This window comes from Barbus barbus (genome assembly GCF_936440315.1).
Source record: "Barbus barbus genome assembly, chromosome: 4".
In the NCBI taxonomy this organism is placed as follows: domain Eukaryota; kingdom Metazoa; phylum Chordata; class Actinopteri; order Cypriniformes; family Cyprinidae; genus Barbus; species Barbus barbus.
The window spans coordinates 3,600,437-3,614,794 of record NC_136732.1 but is presented as its reverse complement, the minus strand read 5'-3'; the positions used below and the strand labels follow the sequence as shown (position 1 = coordinate 3,614,794).

The 14,358-nt window shown below is 40.1% G+C and overlaps 1 protein-coding gene across 1 annotated transcript; it reads left to right on the top strand.

Moving 5' to 3' along the window:
- Positions 1-6,960: 6,960 nt before the first annotated feature.
- LOC306866705 (galectin-3-binding protein A-like) lies at positions 6,961-14,157 on the top strand. The gene is made up of 6 exons (XM_079411988.1): positions 6,961-7,063; positions 7,285-7,359; positions 9,543-9,749; positions 9,826-9,957; positions 10,034-10,295; positions 10,406-14,157. The coding sequence occupies exons 2-6, from the start codon at positions 7,299-7,301 to the stop codon at positions 11,436-11,438; spliced, it is 1,695 nt and encodes a 564-aa protein (XP_079268114.1). The 5' UTR covers positions 6,961-7,063; positions 7,285-7,298; the 3' UTR covers positions 11,439-14,157.
- Positions 14,158-14,358: the final 201 nt, after the last annotated feature.

Sequence of the window (14,358 nt, the reverse complement as noted above, 5' to 3'; positions counted from 1 at the left end):
GGTTGCTGTGGCCTCTTCATCCTCAGTGAGACCTAAAAAAAGACAAGGACCTTGAGGATTTGATGAGAGAGATGGAGGAAAGGAAAGTGGAGAGAGAACGGGAAGCAGCTGAAAGGCTAGAAAGAAGATGGAGAGAAATGGAGAAGGAAGACAAAAAAGAGAGAATCCAGAGAGAGAGAAGACCGATGGCAGCAGGAAACATCTGAGAGAGAGGAAAGGAGAAACAGGGGAGGTAAAGGAAAGGGAGTCCAAATACCAACAAACAGTAATTTCCTAGGCACAGGAAAAAGCGTAATCCAAAAAACAGGCAAAGGTCAGGGCAGGCAGCAAACGATAATAAAACAGATGAACAGTCCAAGATCAAAACACGAAAACAAGGCAAGGAAACACGGATAAACACAGGAACCAGGAAAACATTACAGGCTAACAATCACCAGTGAAGTGTTTGAGTGTGCATCTTTTAAAGCCCTTCTAATATGAGACAGCTGTGAACTGATGATGAGATCTGATGAGACCAGGCAAAGGATTATGGGAAATGGGGTGAATGGTAAAGGGTACAGGATGAGGTGTCCTCTAGTAGAGCACATAGACTACAATGGAAAAATGGCGCCGCTGATGGCAGCTATTGTGCGTTGCTCTTCAGTGTTCGTATTGTTTTTGTTTGTTTTTCCTGTTTTTTTGTTTTTCAAATAAGATCAGTTTTACCAGGGATTATCTGCTGAACCTTCCGCAGAACACACCACAAAATCTTCTTCCGGTTTTTGATTTTTCGGACGTTTTGCTGGACATTGTAGTTGGTGGAGCCGTAGCTCTGGTCAAACGCTACAGGAGGAGGCACAGACGGGGAAAGCGAGCCGGCGCGCTCGTGAAACTTTGTCAGCGCGGATTTAGAACAGCGTTACCTAGCATCCATTTGTAGAATCTCCGCTCTCTACCCAACAAAACAGACGAACTCCTTCTGCTCTCCCGGACAAACAAGGACTTTTCTAACTCTGCTGCTCTTTGTTTCACGGAAACCTGGTTGAATGGCGACATACCGGACAGCGCGATTCATCTGCCTAATTACCAGCTGATCAGAGCAGAATCAACGGGGAAATCGTGCGGCGGCGGGACGTGCTTTTACATCAATGAGAGGTGGTGTACAGATGTAACTGTGTTAAAGAAGATGTGCTGTTCAGATCTAGAAACGCTCTTCATTAACTGCAAGCCGTTCTATTCGCCGCGGGAGTTCTGCTCGTTCATTCTCGTGAGTGTTTACATTCCACCGCAAGCGCACGTGAGCACAGCTTTACAGAAACTCGCTGATCTGATCACAGAGAGTGAGCAACAACACCCGGACTCTGTTTTAATCATTCTCTGGGACTTTAATAAAGCAAATCTCTCCCGTGAACTGCCAAAATACAGACAGCACATCACATGTCCCACCAGAGACAGTAATATATTGGATCACTGTTACACAACAATAAAGGACGCATATCACTCGGTTCCACGAGCAGCTTTAGGACTCTCTGATCACTGTTTGGTTCATCTTATTCCATCCTACAGGCAGAAACTTAAGTCTGCAAAGCCTGTATTAAGATCTGTTAAAAGATGGACTAACGAAACAGAGCGGGATTTACAAGCCTGTTTCGACCTGACTGATTGGACTGTTTTTGAAGCTGCTGCAAATGACCTGGACGAGCTCACAGAGACTGTAACATCTTATATCAGTTTCTGTGAGGACATGTGCATTCCTACCAGGACTCATCTATTCTACAACAATGACAAACCATGGTTCACTGCCAAACTCAGACAGCTCCGTCAGGCCAAAGAAGATGCTCACAGAAAGGGGGATAAAGTATTGTACAACCAGGCCAAATACACACTGGAAAAGGAGATCAGAGTGGCAAAGAGGAATTATTCTGACAAGCTCAGGAACAAATTCTCTTCCAGTGATCCTGCTTCAGTGTGATTAGGATTGAAGGACATCATCAGCTACAAAACACCACCCCCCAGCACTCTGGAGAATCAACACTTGGCAGACGACTTAAACGAGTTCTTTTGTCGTTTTGAACGATCACCCCACACCCGCCCAGAACACCTCTCCACACAACCATTAACACCTCCAGCAACCGCTCTCTCCCCCACACCTACAATTAAAATCAGCGAAGATGATGTGTGCCAGGTCTTCAGGAAGAACAAAAGAAGGAAAGCACCTGGTCCAGATGGTGTCACCAGCCTGCCTAAAAATCTGTGCTGATCAGCTAGCCCCCATCTTCACGCAGATCTTCAATAGATCACTGGAGCTGTGTGAAGTCCCCTCATGCTTCAAACGCTCCACCATCATCCCCGTCCCAAAGAAACACAAAATTACTGGACTTAATGACTACAGACCTGTGGCCCTAACGTCTGTAGCCATGAAATCATTCGAAAGACTGGTTTTGGCTCATCTGAAGGACATCACTGGACCTTTACTGGACCCCCTGCAGTTTGCCTACAGAGCAAACAGGTCTGTGGATGATGCAGTCAACATGGGACTGCACTTCATCCTGCAGCATCTGGACAGACCAGGGACTTATGTGAGGATCCTGTTTGTGGACTTCAGCTCTGCTTTTAACACCATTATCCCAGAAACCCTTCAAAATAAACTAACTCAGCTCTCCGTCCCCACCTCCGTCTGCCAGTAGATCAACAGCTTCCTGACAGACAGCAGTTAGTAAAGCTTGGCAAATTCACATCCAGCACTCGAACCATCAGCACTGGAGCTCCTCAGGGCTGCGTTCTCTCCCCACTGCTCTTCTCCCTCTACACCAACGACTGCACATCTAAAGACCCCTCTGTCAAGCTCCTGAAGTTCGCAGACGACACCACACTGATCGGCCTCATCCAGGACGGTGACGAGTCTGCTTACAGACAGGAGGTTAAGGAGCTGGCTGTCTGGTGCAGTCTCAACAACCTGGAGCTTAACACGCTCAAAACTGTGGAGATGATCGTGGACTTCAGGAGAAACCCCCCTGCTCTCCCCCCACTCACCATCATGAACAGCACTGTGACTGCAGTGGAGTCATTCAGATTCCTGGGCACCACCATCTCTCAGGACCTGAAGTGGGATATTCACATTGACTCCATTGTCAGGAAGGCCCAGTAGAGGTTGTACTTTCTTCGCCAGCTGAGGAAGTTCAACCTGCCACAGGACTTACTGAAACAGTTCTACTCTGCCATCATTGAATCCATCCTCTGCACCTCAATAACTTTCTGGTTCAGCTCAGCTACCAAATCTGACCTCAAAAGACTACGGAAGGTAGTCCGGACTGCTGAGCGAATCATTGGTACAACCCTCCCCACTCTCCAAGAACTGTACTTATCCAGAGTGAGCAAAAGGGCTGGTAAAATCACTCTGGACCCCTCACATCCAGCACACTCCCTCTTTGAATTGTTACCGTCTGGTCGATGCTACAGAGCTCTGAGCACCAGAACGACCAGACACAGGAACAGTTTCTTCCCTCAGTCAATACATCTCATGAACACTCAATAAATAAACGTGGAACACACAACTAATTCATTATCCATTCACCACACTCACTTATTTTATTTTTATTTTTATCATACATACATAGTCGCCTATATTATATATTATATATTGTGTATTTTTTATTTTTTTTGCTGCTTTGTACATTGGTTATTGGCTATTTCTTGTTATTTTGTTTTATTACCTGTGTCCTGTCCTGTTACTGTCTTTCTGTTGCACTGTGGAGCTTCTGTCACTACAACAAATTCCTTTTATGTGTAAACATACTTGGCCAATAAAGCTCATTCTGATTCTGATTCTGACATAGGCACTCCAGCTAGAGATCGTGACAGTAGCATGCAGGTTTGCAAGATTGCGTTGCTGTCTGCCTGTGATGTTTGAGCATTGTTGAGAGACAACCCTGATGTACTGGAAAAACATGATAGAGGTGGACAAAAGAGGACAAAAAGGAGAGTGTGTAAAGCAGGCGTCACCAAGTTCGGTCCTGGAGGGGCCAGAAGTCCTGTAGAGTTTAATGACCCCTGGTGTAAAGGGAAGATAAACGAAATACTTAAGTGCATTGCCGGTATCGTTGCTCAGTTCAAGTTGCAGGTATTTATACTCATAGGTCTTCACACGACGAGGCTGAACACTTCCACTGATGCTTCTGGGTTAACTGACAAATAACAAATAAATGCACAGCCAAACGATACTTCAGTGAAAACAGCTGTCGCCGCCTTCTAATTAGCACACCAAAAAGCCTATAGCAGGGTGATTGCTCAAATCAATACTAAAGTTCGCACTTAAGTGCTGGAAGGGAGCAAGTATAAATAACAAAAGCTACTTCTTAGCCTATGGCTATTATTCTAATTACAAACAAGTGCAATCAAAAATACAAATTGCAACGAAAGATTAAAAGTAGAAATAGGTACAAAACAAGAAAATCCCTCTTAGCAGCAAGTAACAATTTAAACAACAGATATAGAAACTAACTAAAGACTAGAGATGTTATAAAATAATATGTATTATGTAAATGTATTAAAAATAAAAAGGCCCCAAATGAACCAATTGAAAAGCAGTGCTCAATGTACATACTGTACACATAAAGTATGATTGAAGAACTTGCCCTGAGCATGTATGTCAAGCTGTGTATGTGCGTAAGAGCGAGAAAGAGAACACATTTATCAGTTTATGAATGGTGTTTTGTGTTGTGTTTGTTGCACATTTTAATGTCTTGATAAAAGGGGTAGGGGCTCCCACTTAAAACACTGTGGCTTCCCCACTTGAATGCAGATGCAGATAGTGCTCTCCACTATCAAAACCAAAACTAGGAACAGTTTGGCTTTGGATGGAATGCTATCATCCATCACGACAGTGAAAATGGCTGGCCTTGAGCCACAGTGCTTTAAGGGTGTACTAACACTAGGCACGGTGGCCTTGAACCGAGCCCGAGCGCGATTGTCAGCAGGGGCTGACCTCACATTGCACTTTATGTTCTGAGCCAGAGCACGCTTCATGCTGCCTTCAAGTGCTATCGGAGTGATTGTAAATGGCCGTTTTTCAGTTTCAGTACATGCCCCTCAAAAGATCTGTGCACAGTCCTACCTCCTAGACCGTTGTCCAGATTTTCACCAAATTTGATCCTCTTCAGACCATGCTGGCAAAAAGTTATGGATTTTGTGGCGATAGGCGAACCCATTTTCGTATAGCGCCTCTACAAAGTTGAGGCATGATGCCAAAATGACACTGAGGCTGTATCTCTGCAAAGCTTTGACATATTGACACCAAACTTTGTGTGTGCCATTGACACCTCACACAGAACACACCACATCGATTTGAAAACAGCGTTACCTATTGGTCAAAAGTGATAAGCCATTAAATCATTATCAGTGGTTGTATTTATGATTTTTCAGCCATTTCAACTGCTATTATGCTAAAATGGCTTTAATTACTCAGTTGCAGCTGGGGCCTTGTGTATAAAGGTTGCGTATGCACAAAATGGGCATAGAAATGGGCATTCCATGCACCTATCTGGATTTATTAAAAAATAAAAATGTTGGCGTAAATATGTGCGCACCGTACAGATGTTCTTGACTGCGTATGCACACTTTTTATTGGAGTGAGAAAAGTTATGAAGTAAACTAGAATTTAACCTGTTTTCATTTCGATATACACATTTACTCTCATTAATGGAGATAAGCACTGAAATGACAAAGTCATTATGCAGAAGTTAAACAAAAATGAGTTTATAGTGGAGGCGCTTGATCACTTTTCCTGTGGCTATGTTCTAATGACAGCGAGGAGTGCTATAGGTGCACAATAATACATATTTAAACTAAAGTGCAGATCTCATGTTATGAGAAAATATAAACATTTAGCGAAAACAATGATCAATGATGCACACTTATGGTGGACACTGCTGGATTCGGTGGTCAAGTGCTCCATTGTCCGGTTTTAATATGTCCAATGATAATAGTTAACTGTACAACTGCAGCTGCACAGAGGTTGATGTTGTGTGTAGGCATCTCCACAACATTATGAAAAATACCACTGTATTTGAAGGATACAACTTGAAGAAAACGGTAAGATTTACACATTTCCTTTTTAAAATGTCAGTGATGTGGTGAGTCAGACAATTATATTTACACTGCATTAAATATAGGCCTATCTGTTTCCACTAAAACAAAGCCAATAGAAACCATTACAGAAATTCTAATGGTTTCCACTTTCAAATAACATTGCAAACATTACAAACCATAAATACAAATAGTTTCCTGTAATATGTTTTTGGACATCTTCCATTAGGATTGAGAGGTAACATGCATTGCATTAATATATGGAAACTGTGTTAATCTGAAACTTTAAATAAGATCACTTTATTGACCATATATACAGTAGACACTGTATTAGTGAAACACATTTTACCAAACAGACTAGCGAATGTTAGCTAGTAATTGTAAATGCAGAATGTGAGTAGAACAAAAGTAGAGTTTTTTCTAACTAGTAGCTAGATAGTAAATTCACACATACAGTATGTCATACAGGTTAATGAATGAAATTAACTCATCTCTTACTTTGTGTTGTGTGAATTTAGATTGTCTGGACTTACTCGCATAACTGTAAGGATATTAAGAGACTCAGATAACTTGATACAAAATTCCCCCTCCATCACGTTCACGTATATTTTTGGCTTGTTGGTCATAATGTTCTTTTATAAAGTCATGTTTCCTGTGTACGTGCACAATAGTACAAATAGTTTGCGGTGTTCATCCTCCCTTATGTTTTTCATCCTGAAAAATGTGGCCTTGGAAAGAAGTAGAACCATCTACACAAATGCTAAACTGAAGTAGGAGGCCTTATGATAATCTGATCATTTGTTTATCCAATCAATTCTGAAAGTCTTTGTTCTTAAATCAATGAATATGCATAACAAGAAGAATTTATAAACTGTGAAGGAGGAGGACATTGAAGAAAACCACTGTGTGTCTCGTTCTTCCCGTGTGTGTTTGCATGAAGAGGATCTTGAAGCAGAACCAACGGCAAAAAACAGCAAAGTTTGTGGGAAAACTGAAAAATGTATGTTTCTTACACTAATCATAGCCGAGATATGCTGACAGACAGTTCTTGTTTAAATGCATGTTTAGCATGCTTGTGAAATAAACATTTTGGTAACACTTAAATCTGATTACACAGTGTTTGATCTGAGCTTCCAGTTGGATAGTTGGCCTGATTTGGTTATTATTTAAAGGAAATGTGAATTCTTACTAATTCAGCTGTGTGGTCTCTGCTGTTTCCAGCAAGAAAAAAAATCATGTACCTTCTGTGGTCTCTGCTGTTTCTTCATGTTTCAGCTCAACGTCGGACCCTGTTTGGTTAGTAAACCTTTGCTTTTTCAATTTAAAATACATTGTTTGTGGTATTTGTATTGGAAAGAGTTTCATTAAAAATATATATATTGCATAAGTTTTTTTATGTTAAATCTATTCAGTTGTCTATTGGAATTTTACAACCAAATATGTCTGTTGTAGCAACAGTTTCACAGTTATCTGAAGTTAAACACATTTTATTGACTGCTTTAAAGGGGACATCAGATGTTGGTATGATTCTTCAGGGTCTTCATTTCTGAAACATACTTTGGCTAAAATTCCTCAACAGTTGTGGTAAACAACACCCTTTTAACCTTGTCAAAAACAGCTCTGTTAGGGTAGACAAATAGTCTTTTCAGCTACACAGTATTATTTTTGTCTTACAGTCATTCATGTTATCACAGAAATATTGGCATGAAAGTTTATAGTTCAGAGATAAACATTGATGTGTATGGCAGCGATCAAAATAGAGCAAATCCCCTTTTGAAAGTAACTGGCGCTTCAAATAACGTGTCGATTGCATTGTTTCACTATTAGGTGGCGTAAAGTGACCGTTAACAAATGTATGTCATTGAATCATTTATTGAAGAGATTCGTTTAAAAATGAGGATTCATCCAGTAATATTGAATCTTATCATTAGTTTTCTCCACTAGATGTCACCCTCTTATTTACCTTGCGCTATGTTACAACAGAAAGCCTGTCATTCATTCAGGGCTTATCATGGCGGAGATATTGTTGACAAGAATCAAGAACAAAGCCATATGCATGATTTGCAATGCTCAGGTGAAATGCTGTAGTAATACTACAAATTAATGTTATATGCCATTATCTGATTACCAGAAAAATGAAGAAGAATATTTTATAGGGCCCTAATATTGTTTAAATAAGACTCTATACAAAACAATAATAGGTTTAAAATAAAGACCTGCTCTTAATTTATTTTTATTAATTTACCACAGTATGTAAGGATGCATAACTGTGTGTCCCAAGTAGTTATGAGTAGCACTGGTGTTCCCCAAGGAACGGTTTTAGCTCCGTTTTTATTTACTTTTTATACTTCAGATTTTCAGTACAACTCTAAAAACTGTCATCTTCAGAAATTTTCAGATGATTCTGCAATTGTTGGCTGTATAAAGGAGCATGATGAGAGTGAATACAGGGAGCTTTTAAAGAGTTTTGTATACTGGTGTAAAACGAATGGTCTTAGGCTTAACGCTAGTAAGACCAAGGAAATTGTGGTTGATTTTAGTAGATATCCTCACAAAGTGGTGCCAGTGAATATTCAAGAGTCAGAAATTGAGATTGTCACGTCATATAAGTAATTGGGTGTATATTTGAATAACAAGCTTGATTGGTCTGACAATACAGTACAGGTTTATAAGAAGGGTCAGAGTCGCATTCATTTATTAAGGCGACTGAGATCCTTTGGAGTGTTTTATGATTCTGTGGTGTCATCTGTGATCTTGTATGCTGTCACCTGCTGGGGAGGGGGATTGCTAGAGAAGGAGAAGAATAAACTCAATAAGTTGATAAAAAAGGCAGGTTCTGTTGTGGGTTGCGTGTTGCCCACTATTGATGTGATTGCACAGGATAGAATGACTGATAAACTGGTCAGTATAATGAAACTAGATTGTCATCCTCTTCATGGAACAGTTCAAGCATGTGTGAGCACTTTTAGCTCAAGATTAATTCAGCCCCGATGCCATAAAGAACGATATAAAAAGTCATTTTTACCAACAGCCATTAGCTTATATAATCGATGTCATATTAGATGACTGATGGATTATTTTAAATTGTATTTATAATATAGTGTAGAGTGTATTATGATGCTTGAAACGAAGGGGCTGTATGAAATATTGCATTATGAAGTATTTTTTCCTTTTTATCTTTTTTTCTGATGAGCTGCTGTGACGTGAATTTCCCTTTGGGATTAATAAAGTTAATCAAATCAAAATCAAATTAATGTTTGCTGTTCATGTTTTAAAAATATCAATAGCATTTGTATTAAAATTATATTCACGGAATGCAATACAAAAAAAAAAAATCGAGAATCGAACCAAGAATCGAATCGAGAGCTTGCGAATTTTATATGCAAACAACATAAAAGTGAATTTTGCTTCCACCGTCCTCTTTAAAACCTTTTCTGAGCAGTTTTTCATTTTTTTTTACCTTCTGTTATTTGCTGAAGATGACAGACGGAAACAGCCAACACAGGAGGGCAGCGTGAGACTTGTGGGAGGTCTGGCTTCATCTGGGCGTGTGGAGGTTTATCATGATGGACAGTGGGGTTCAGTTTGTGACGACGGATGGGATCTGGCCGAAGCGCAAGTGGTGTGTCGTCAGATGAGTTTTCCTGGAGCCATATCAGCCATAACAGGAGGGACTTATGGAGAAGGTATGAACTCCTCAGCGCAGTTTGATTGATACACATTGGTCTTAACCCAATTTAACCCAAATTCTATTATTTTTAGGTTCTGGTCCAATCTGGCTGGATGACATGCAGTGTAAAGGCTCTGAGAGCTCACTTTCTGATTGCAGCTTCAGCGGCTGGGCTGTTACTGACTGCACACATAAAGAGGATGCTGGAGTCGTCTGTGAGGCTGGTATGACATTCACCTACCAGATATCACTGCAAGTATTTCTGTTGTTTAATCTATTTTTATTACATTTTCTTTGCAGGTAAAAACATAACCATCAATCGTCAGTTCACTGTGGATAACAGTCTGGGTTTGTCTGATGATCTCGGTCTTCTGTTTGACCGTGGAGATGGTTGTGATTTCAGCATTAATGTACGAGATCTCAGTGAAGAGGCAGAATTGGCGTTTTGTGTGCACCGTTTGATCCTCATGATTTATCCAGAAGTAAACCTAACAAACGAGTCCAGAAACCTCAGTGTGGATGTCAGCCAGACGTGCCATCCTCATGTCTCTGCTTTTCTCAGGTAACTTTCTCAAGTCACTTCATTTTGCTAAATGTTGCTTTAAACTGAAGTCAGAATTCTACTGACTCTATATGGGCATTAGACACAATATCTGAACTGTTTTTGTGCAGGTATTTCTACACACGTCAGATTGAGGTTTCCATCACATCAGCTCAATGTCTTCATCAGCTGGCGTTTATCTTTGGAGTGAAGAAGCTTATGGAGGATGTCGGCAAGGTCTTCACTTTACTCATTCCCCAAGATAACACCTTCCAGACCCAGGTATCGATGTACGAGTACGCCGTCCGCACAGGCGACCTTGTTCTGCAGGAGAACGTCCTTCAGTATCTCTCCTGGAACGGTGAGTTTCTCATAAGCTCTCCAGTGTGGAACAGCATCTCTTTTCACTTGATGGACGCTCTGCTGCAGCGCTCAGACCTGATTGTGAAGGATGAAGCTTTACTTCTTAAAGCTCTGGAGAGATGGATCCAAGACAAAGGTGATGAGCTTAACTCTGAGCAACAGACAGGCCTCCTCAATCACATTCGCTTCCTCTTGATCTCAGTGGATGAACTGTATGAAATACAATTTTCCGCAAGTGCTCTCCATCAGAATCATGAGAAACTCTACCTAAATGGTGTACTCAAAGGTTTTCAGTTCAATGCTCTGCCCTTCTCTAAGATCAGGAATAAAATGGATAACATGAGTAATGAGTATCTACCCAGAATCTATACTGGAGATGAGTGGAGTGTATTTATCAATGACACAACAGTCAATCACCCAGACTACGATTATGATGACCTAAATAACAGATTGCAAACCTTCTCCACTCCTGCACACACTAGTGCCCTTTACAGAGAGCAGAAGGTGCAGTGGAGAGCCCAGGTTTTTCTCAGTGCTCAGGAATGCTCTAACAATGGTATTTCATGTCGTTCTTTTCCTGTTGCACGCTTCCTTGCTGATGGCAATCAGAACAGGTATGCCAGCAGCATTCGCTTCAGCAACAGGTTGATTCTCAGCTGTAAGAATGAAAACAATATCTTTCATGTCCAAGAGTTCAGAAATGGCATGGCGGTGATTCCAGCAAGCAGCAGCATGGGCCTGCCTAACCCCTGTCCTGATGACTACTGTTTTAGATTTGTAGTGCGTCCTGAGTTTATCTGAGGCCACAGAGTTTTATTTGGCTTCAGCTAGGCTACAGCCATTTCCATTTAATCCAATCTGTTACATTCAGTCAAGTCTCTTTTTACAATTCATGTTATTCATTCTTGAGGGATTTCCCTCTGAGTGAATTTAAACTGTTCATTTAACTATTTTAGCCATAAAAATGCTTAAAAGTGCACTTCAAAAAACTAAAAATCTATTTCTCACAGTAACTCTGTCAGATTGATTCCTCTTTAACTGGTCAGTGTTAATTGTTAAGATGTTTATGAAATATGTCCAGGCTTCAGCAAAACTGATTTAATGATCAGTTAGTAATTCACAACCATTAACAGATACAGCGGCAGTGGTGTCATTTTGAAAGGATATTTAAGGTCACATTCATAAAGCAAGTACAATCCTTAAATCAAGCACTCCTTAGCTGTAAATGGTGTAGTAATGTCTTTTATCTTCCCCTCAGATATCACACAAAAATGGATGTGAGGCTATATCTCCGAAACGGTTTGGCGTATTGAGACCAAACTTGGTGTGTGTTATAACAACCATGACCTGAGGCTACCTGCACAGTTTCAGCACAATGCCACGTAGTGGTCAGGAGATATGAAAAACTGCTTTTTCTGTTTTTGATTAACTTTTGCCATAGTCAGCTGAACTTTCTATACGTCATTTTGATATATGTGGAAAACCTTCTTTTTCAAACTCCTTCTAGACTGTTGGTCCGATTTTCACCAAAATCTATAGGGGAGAGTGGGGTGATTTGTGCCAGGGGGGAAGTAGTTCCACCCCTTGTTTCTGGAAAACCATAGAAGAAATTGGTCATGTGACCACATAATTTTGAAAAGCCATCCATTTTACTCATCCTCCAAAGAAGAGAGACACATGGCATGAGACGTAAACACATTTTAGCTCAAAAAACTGTTTTTTTCATTTCAAAGTAAAATTTCTATGATCAAGGTTTTTTGATTGTAGTGTCTGAACAATTATAGATAAGTTTGAAAACATTTCACACATGTTTTAGTGCTTTAGCAGGCTACACAATGAGTCTATACAGTTGGCATGATGTTAGCTCTTAACTGCTGGATCATGCTAGTTTTTCAAACTTGTTGGTCTGGGGTGATTTGTGCCAAAGGGCCTGGGTTAAGTTGTGCCAGTCATCCCTAGAGGTGATGTGCTCAAGAAACTACCCACACCCCAAAAACTTGGTGGTACAGCCAGAAGGGAGCAGAAGTTTATATTCCCCTGCAGCATTGACAAGTGGGATGTTAAGTAATAGGCCAGATCCAGACCACCTAGACCTACATACCCACAGGGGATAATCTGGAGAAGTGAGGAGATGTGCATGCCTCATCAGTGTTTGACTTACCTGCCATTTGTTTAATTTAGCTATCACTGATTTCATTTTTGAGTTTGCACTGTTATTAAAGAGAAGTTTTATGTAACATATAAGAATATTTATTCTTATATGTTACATAATTGACAGACAGCGTTCTATGTATGTCAACAGGCATCTATTGCCAAAGCCTTTTTGCCTGAAATGATTCACAAATATCAAATATTTTGTATTTAAGTTTTTTGTGTTTTCCCCAAAACTGCAAAATATTACTTATTCCAACAGTTTTATAGGGCAATATCTAAATAAACCTTAAATAAGTAATTTTGTATTGAGTTTGTCTTGCTTTCATATAGCATTACAGTTCATAACATTAAAATGTTCTGTTTTACTTCAGAAATCACTGGCACAATTTACCCCAACATATTCTCCCCAAAGGCACAACTTACCCCGCACCAGGGGCAAGTTGTGCCACAAGACCACTTTTTCCCTAAAAGCTATATTTCTGAAACAATTTATTTCAGATCCAAAGTTGTTGTTCTCAGGGATGCACCACATCCTGAAATATATGTACATTCTTAAGTTGAAGGCATTACTGTCATGACCTCACTTTAAAGTCACTTTGAGTAAAAACTGGCACAACTCACCCCACTTTCCCCTAATGTCAAATGCATGTCTGGGCCGAATGAAGGATGCCTTCACCTGTCTTGTTTGTAAAGGTATGTGTAAGATATGTAGCAGTGGGTACTTGTACAGTCAGTTAGTTCAGTTAATTTTCTTTCATGTTGAAAGTAACTGTAATTTTCAGCATCAATCATTTCTTTGTTTAAAACCTTACAGTTCTACTGCCGGAGCCCATGTTTGCCATATGTTGCGAGTCTCTGGTTGGATGCCGAACATGTGTGGAGCAGTGGCTGTTAAATGCAGATAACTGTCTGAAATGCAGGGCAGAAGAGTTCAGCACCAAGGTGCATCAGGTGAAGGGTCTCTCTGATGTCCTGTCTTTCTTGAGTGAGATATAAATGGAATAAGTCATGCATCATTGTTTCAGTAAGGATGGGCAAACATGTTACCTGGTTACGGCTGTTAAATTCACTGATCAGTTCTCAAAAAAAGTTGTAATGTTGGTATGATAAGCTGCAACATCCTGTTTAATGTTTATGGGTAGAACACTAGTTGGTAAATGCAATTAAGTTCAAGGAAGTTAGTGTTACAGTATCTACATTCAATCTGATGAGCTTAGTTTTCAGGCAAAAGCTCAGTTTGTTTACAAGAGCACCAAAACAAATTGACTGAGAAAGACTTTTAAAAGTGGAATGTATTTGTAATTAAGTGCAATTGTTATTGATTGAAACAGGTTTTACACTTTCTGTAATAAATGTTTTTTTGCAGTATACCGTTTCATTGATTATTGCAGGTTACTTGTAACAGGTCACACACAGCTTCTGGTGATATCAATAAGAGACAAAACTGCATCCTTAAAAGGGCCATAGTTATGATTAATCACATTTTGGTGTAGTGATAACAAGTCAAAGTGAGAAACAAACTCAGTTTCAGTCCATTGTTGGGCTTCTTCAGATGGGAAAGGATCAC

Coding starts and splice junctions, on each gene's coding strand:
- LOC306866705 (XM_079411988.1), top strand. CDS start 7,299: ATGTACCTTCTGTGGTCTCTGCTGTTTCTTCATGTTTCAGCTCAACGT. Junction 9,750..9,825: donor AGGAGGGACTTATGGAGAAG/GTATGAACTCCT, acceptor TATTATTTTTAG/GTTCTGGTCCAATCTGGCTG. Junction 9,958..10,033: donor TGGAGTCGTCTGTGAGGCTG/GTATGACATTCA, acceptor TTTTCTTTGCAG/GTAAAAACATAACCATCAAT.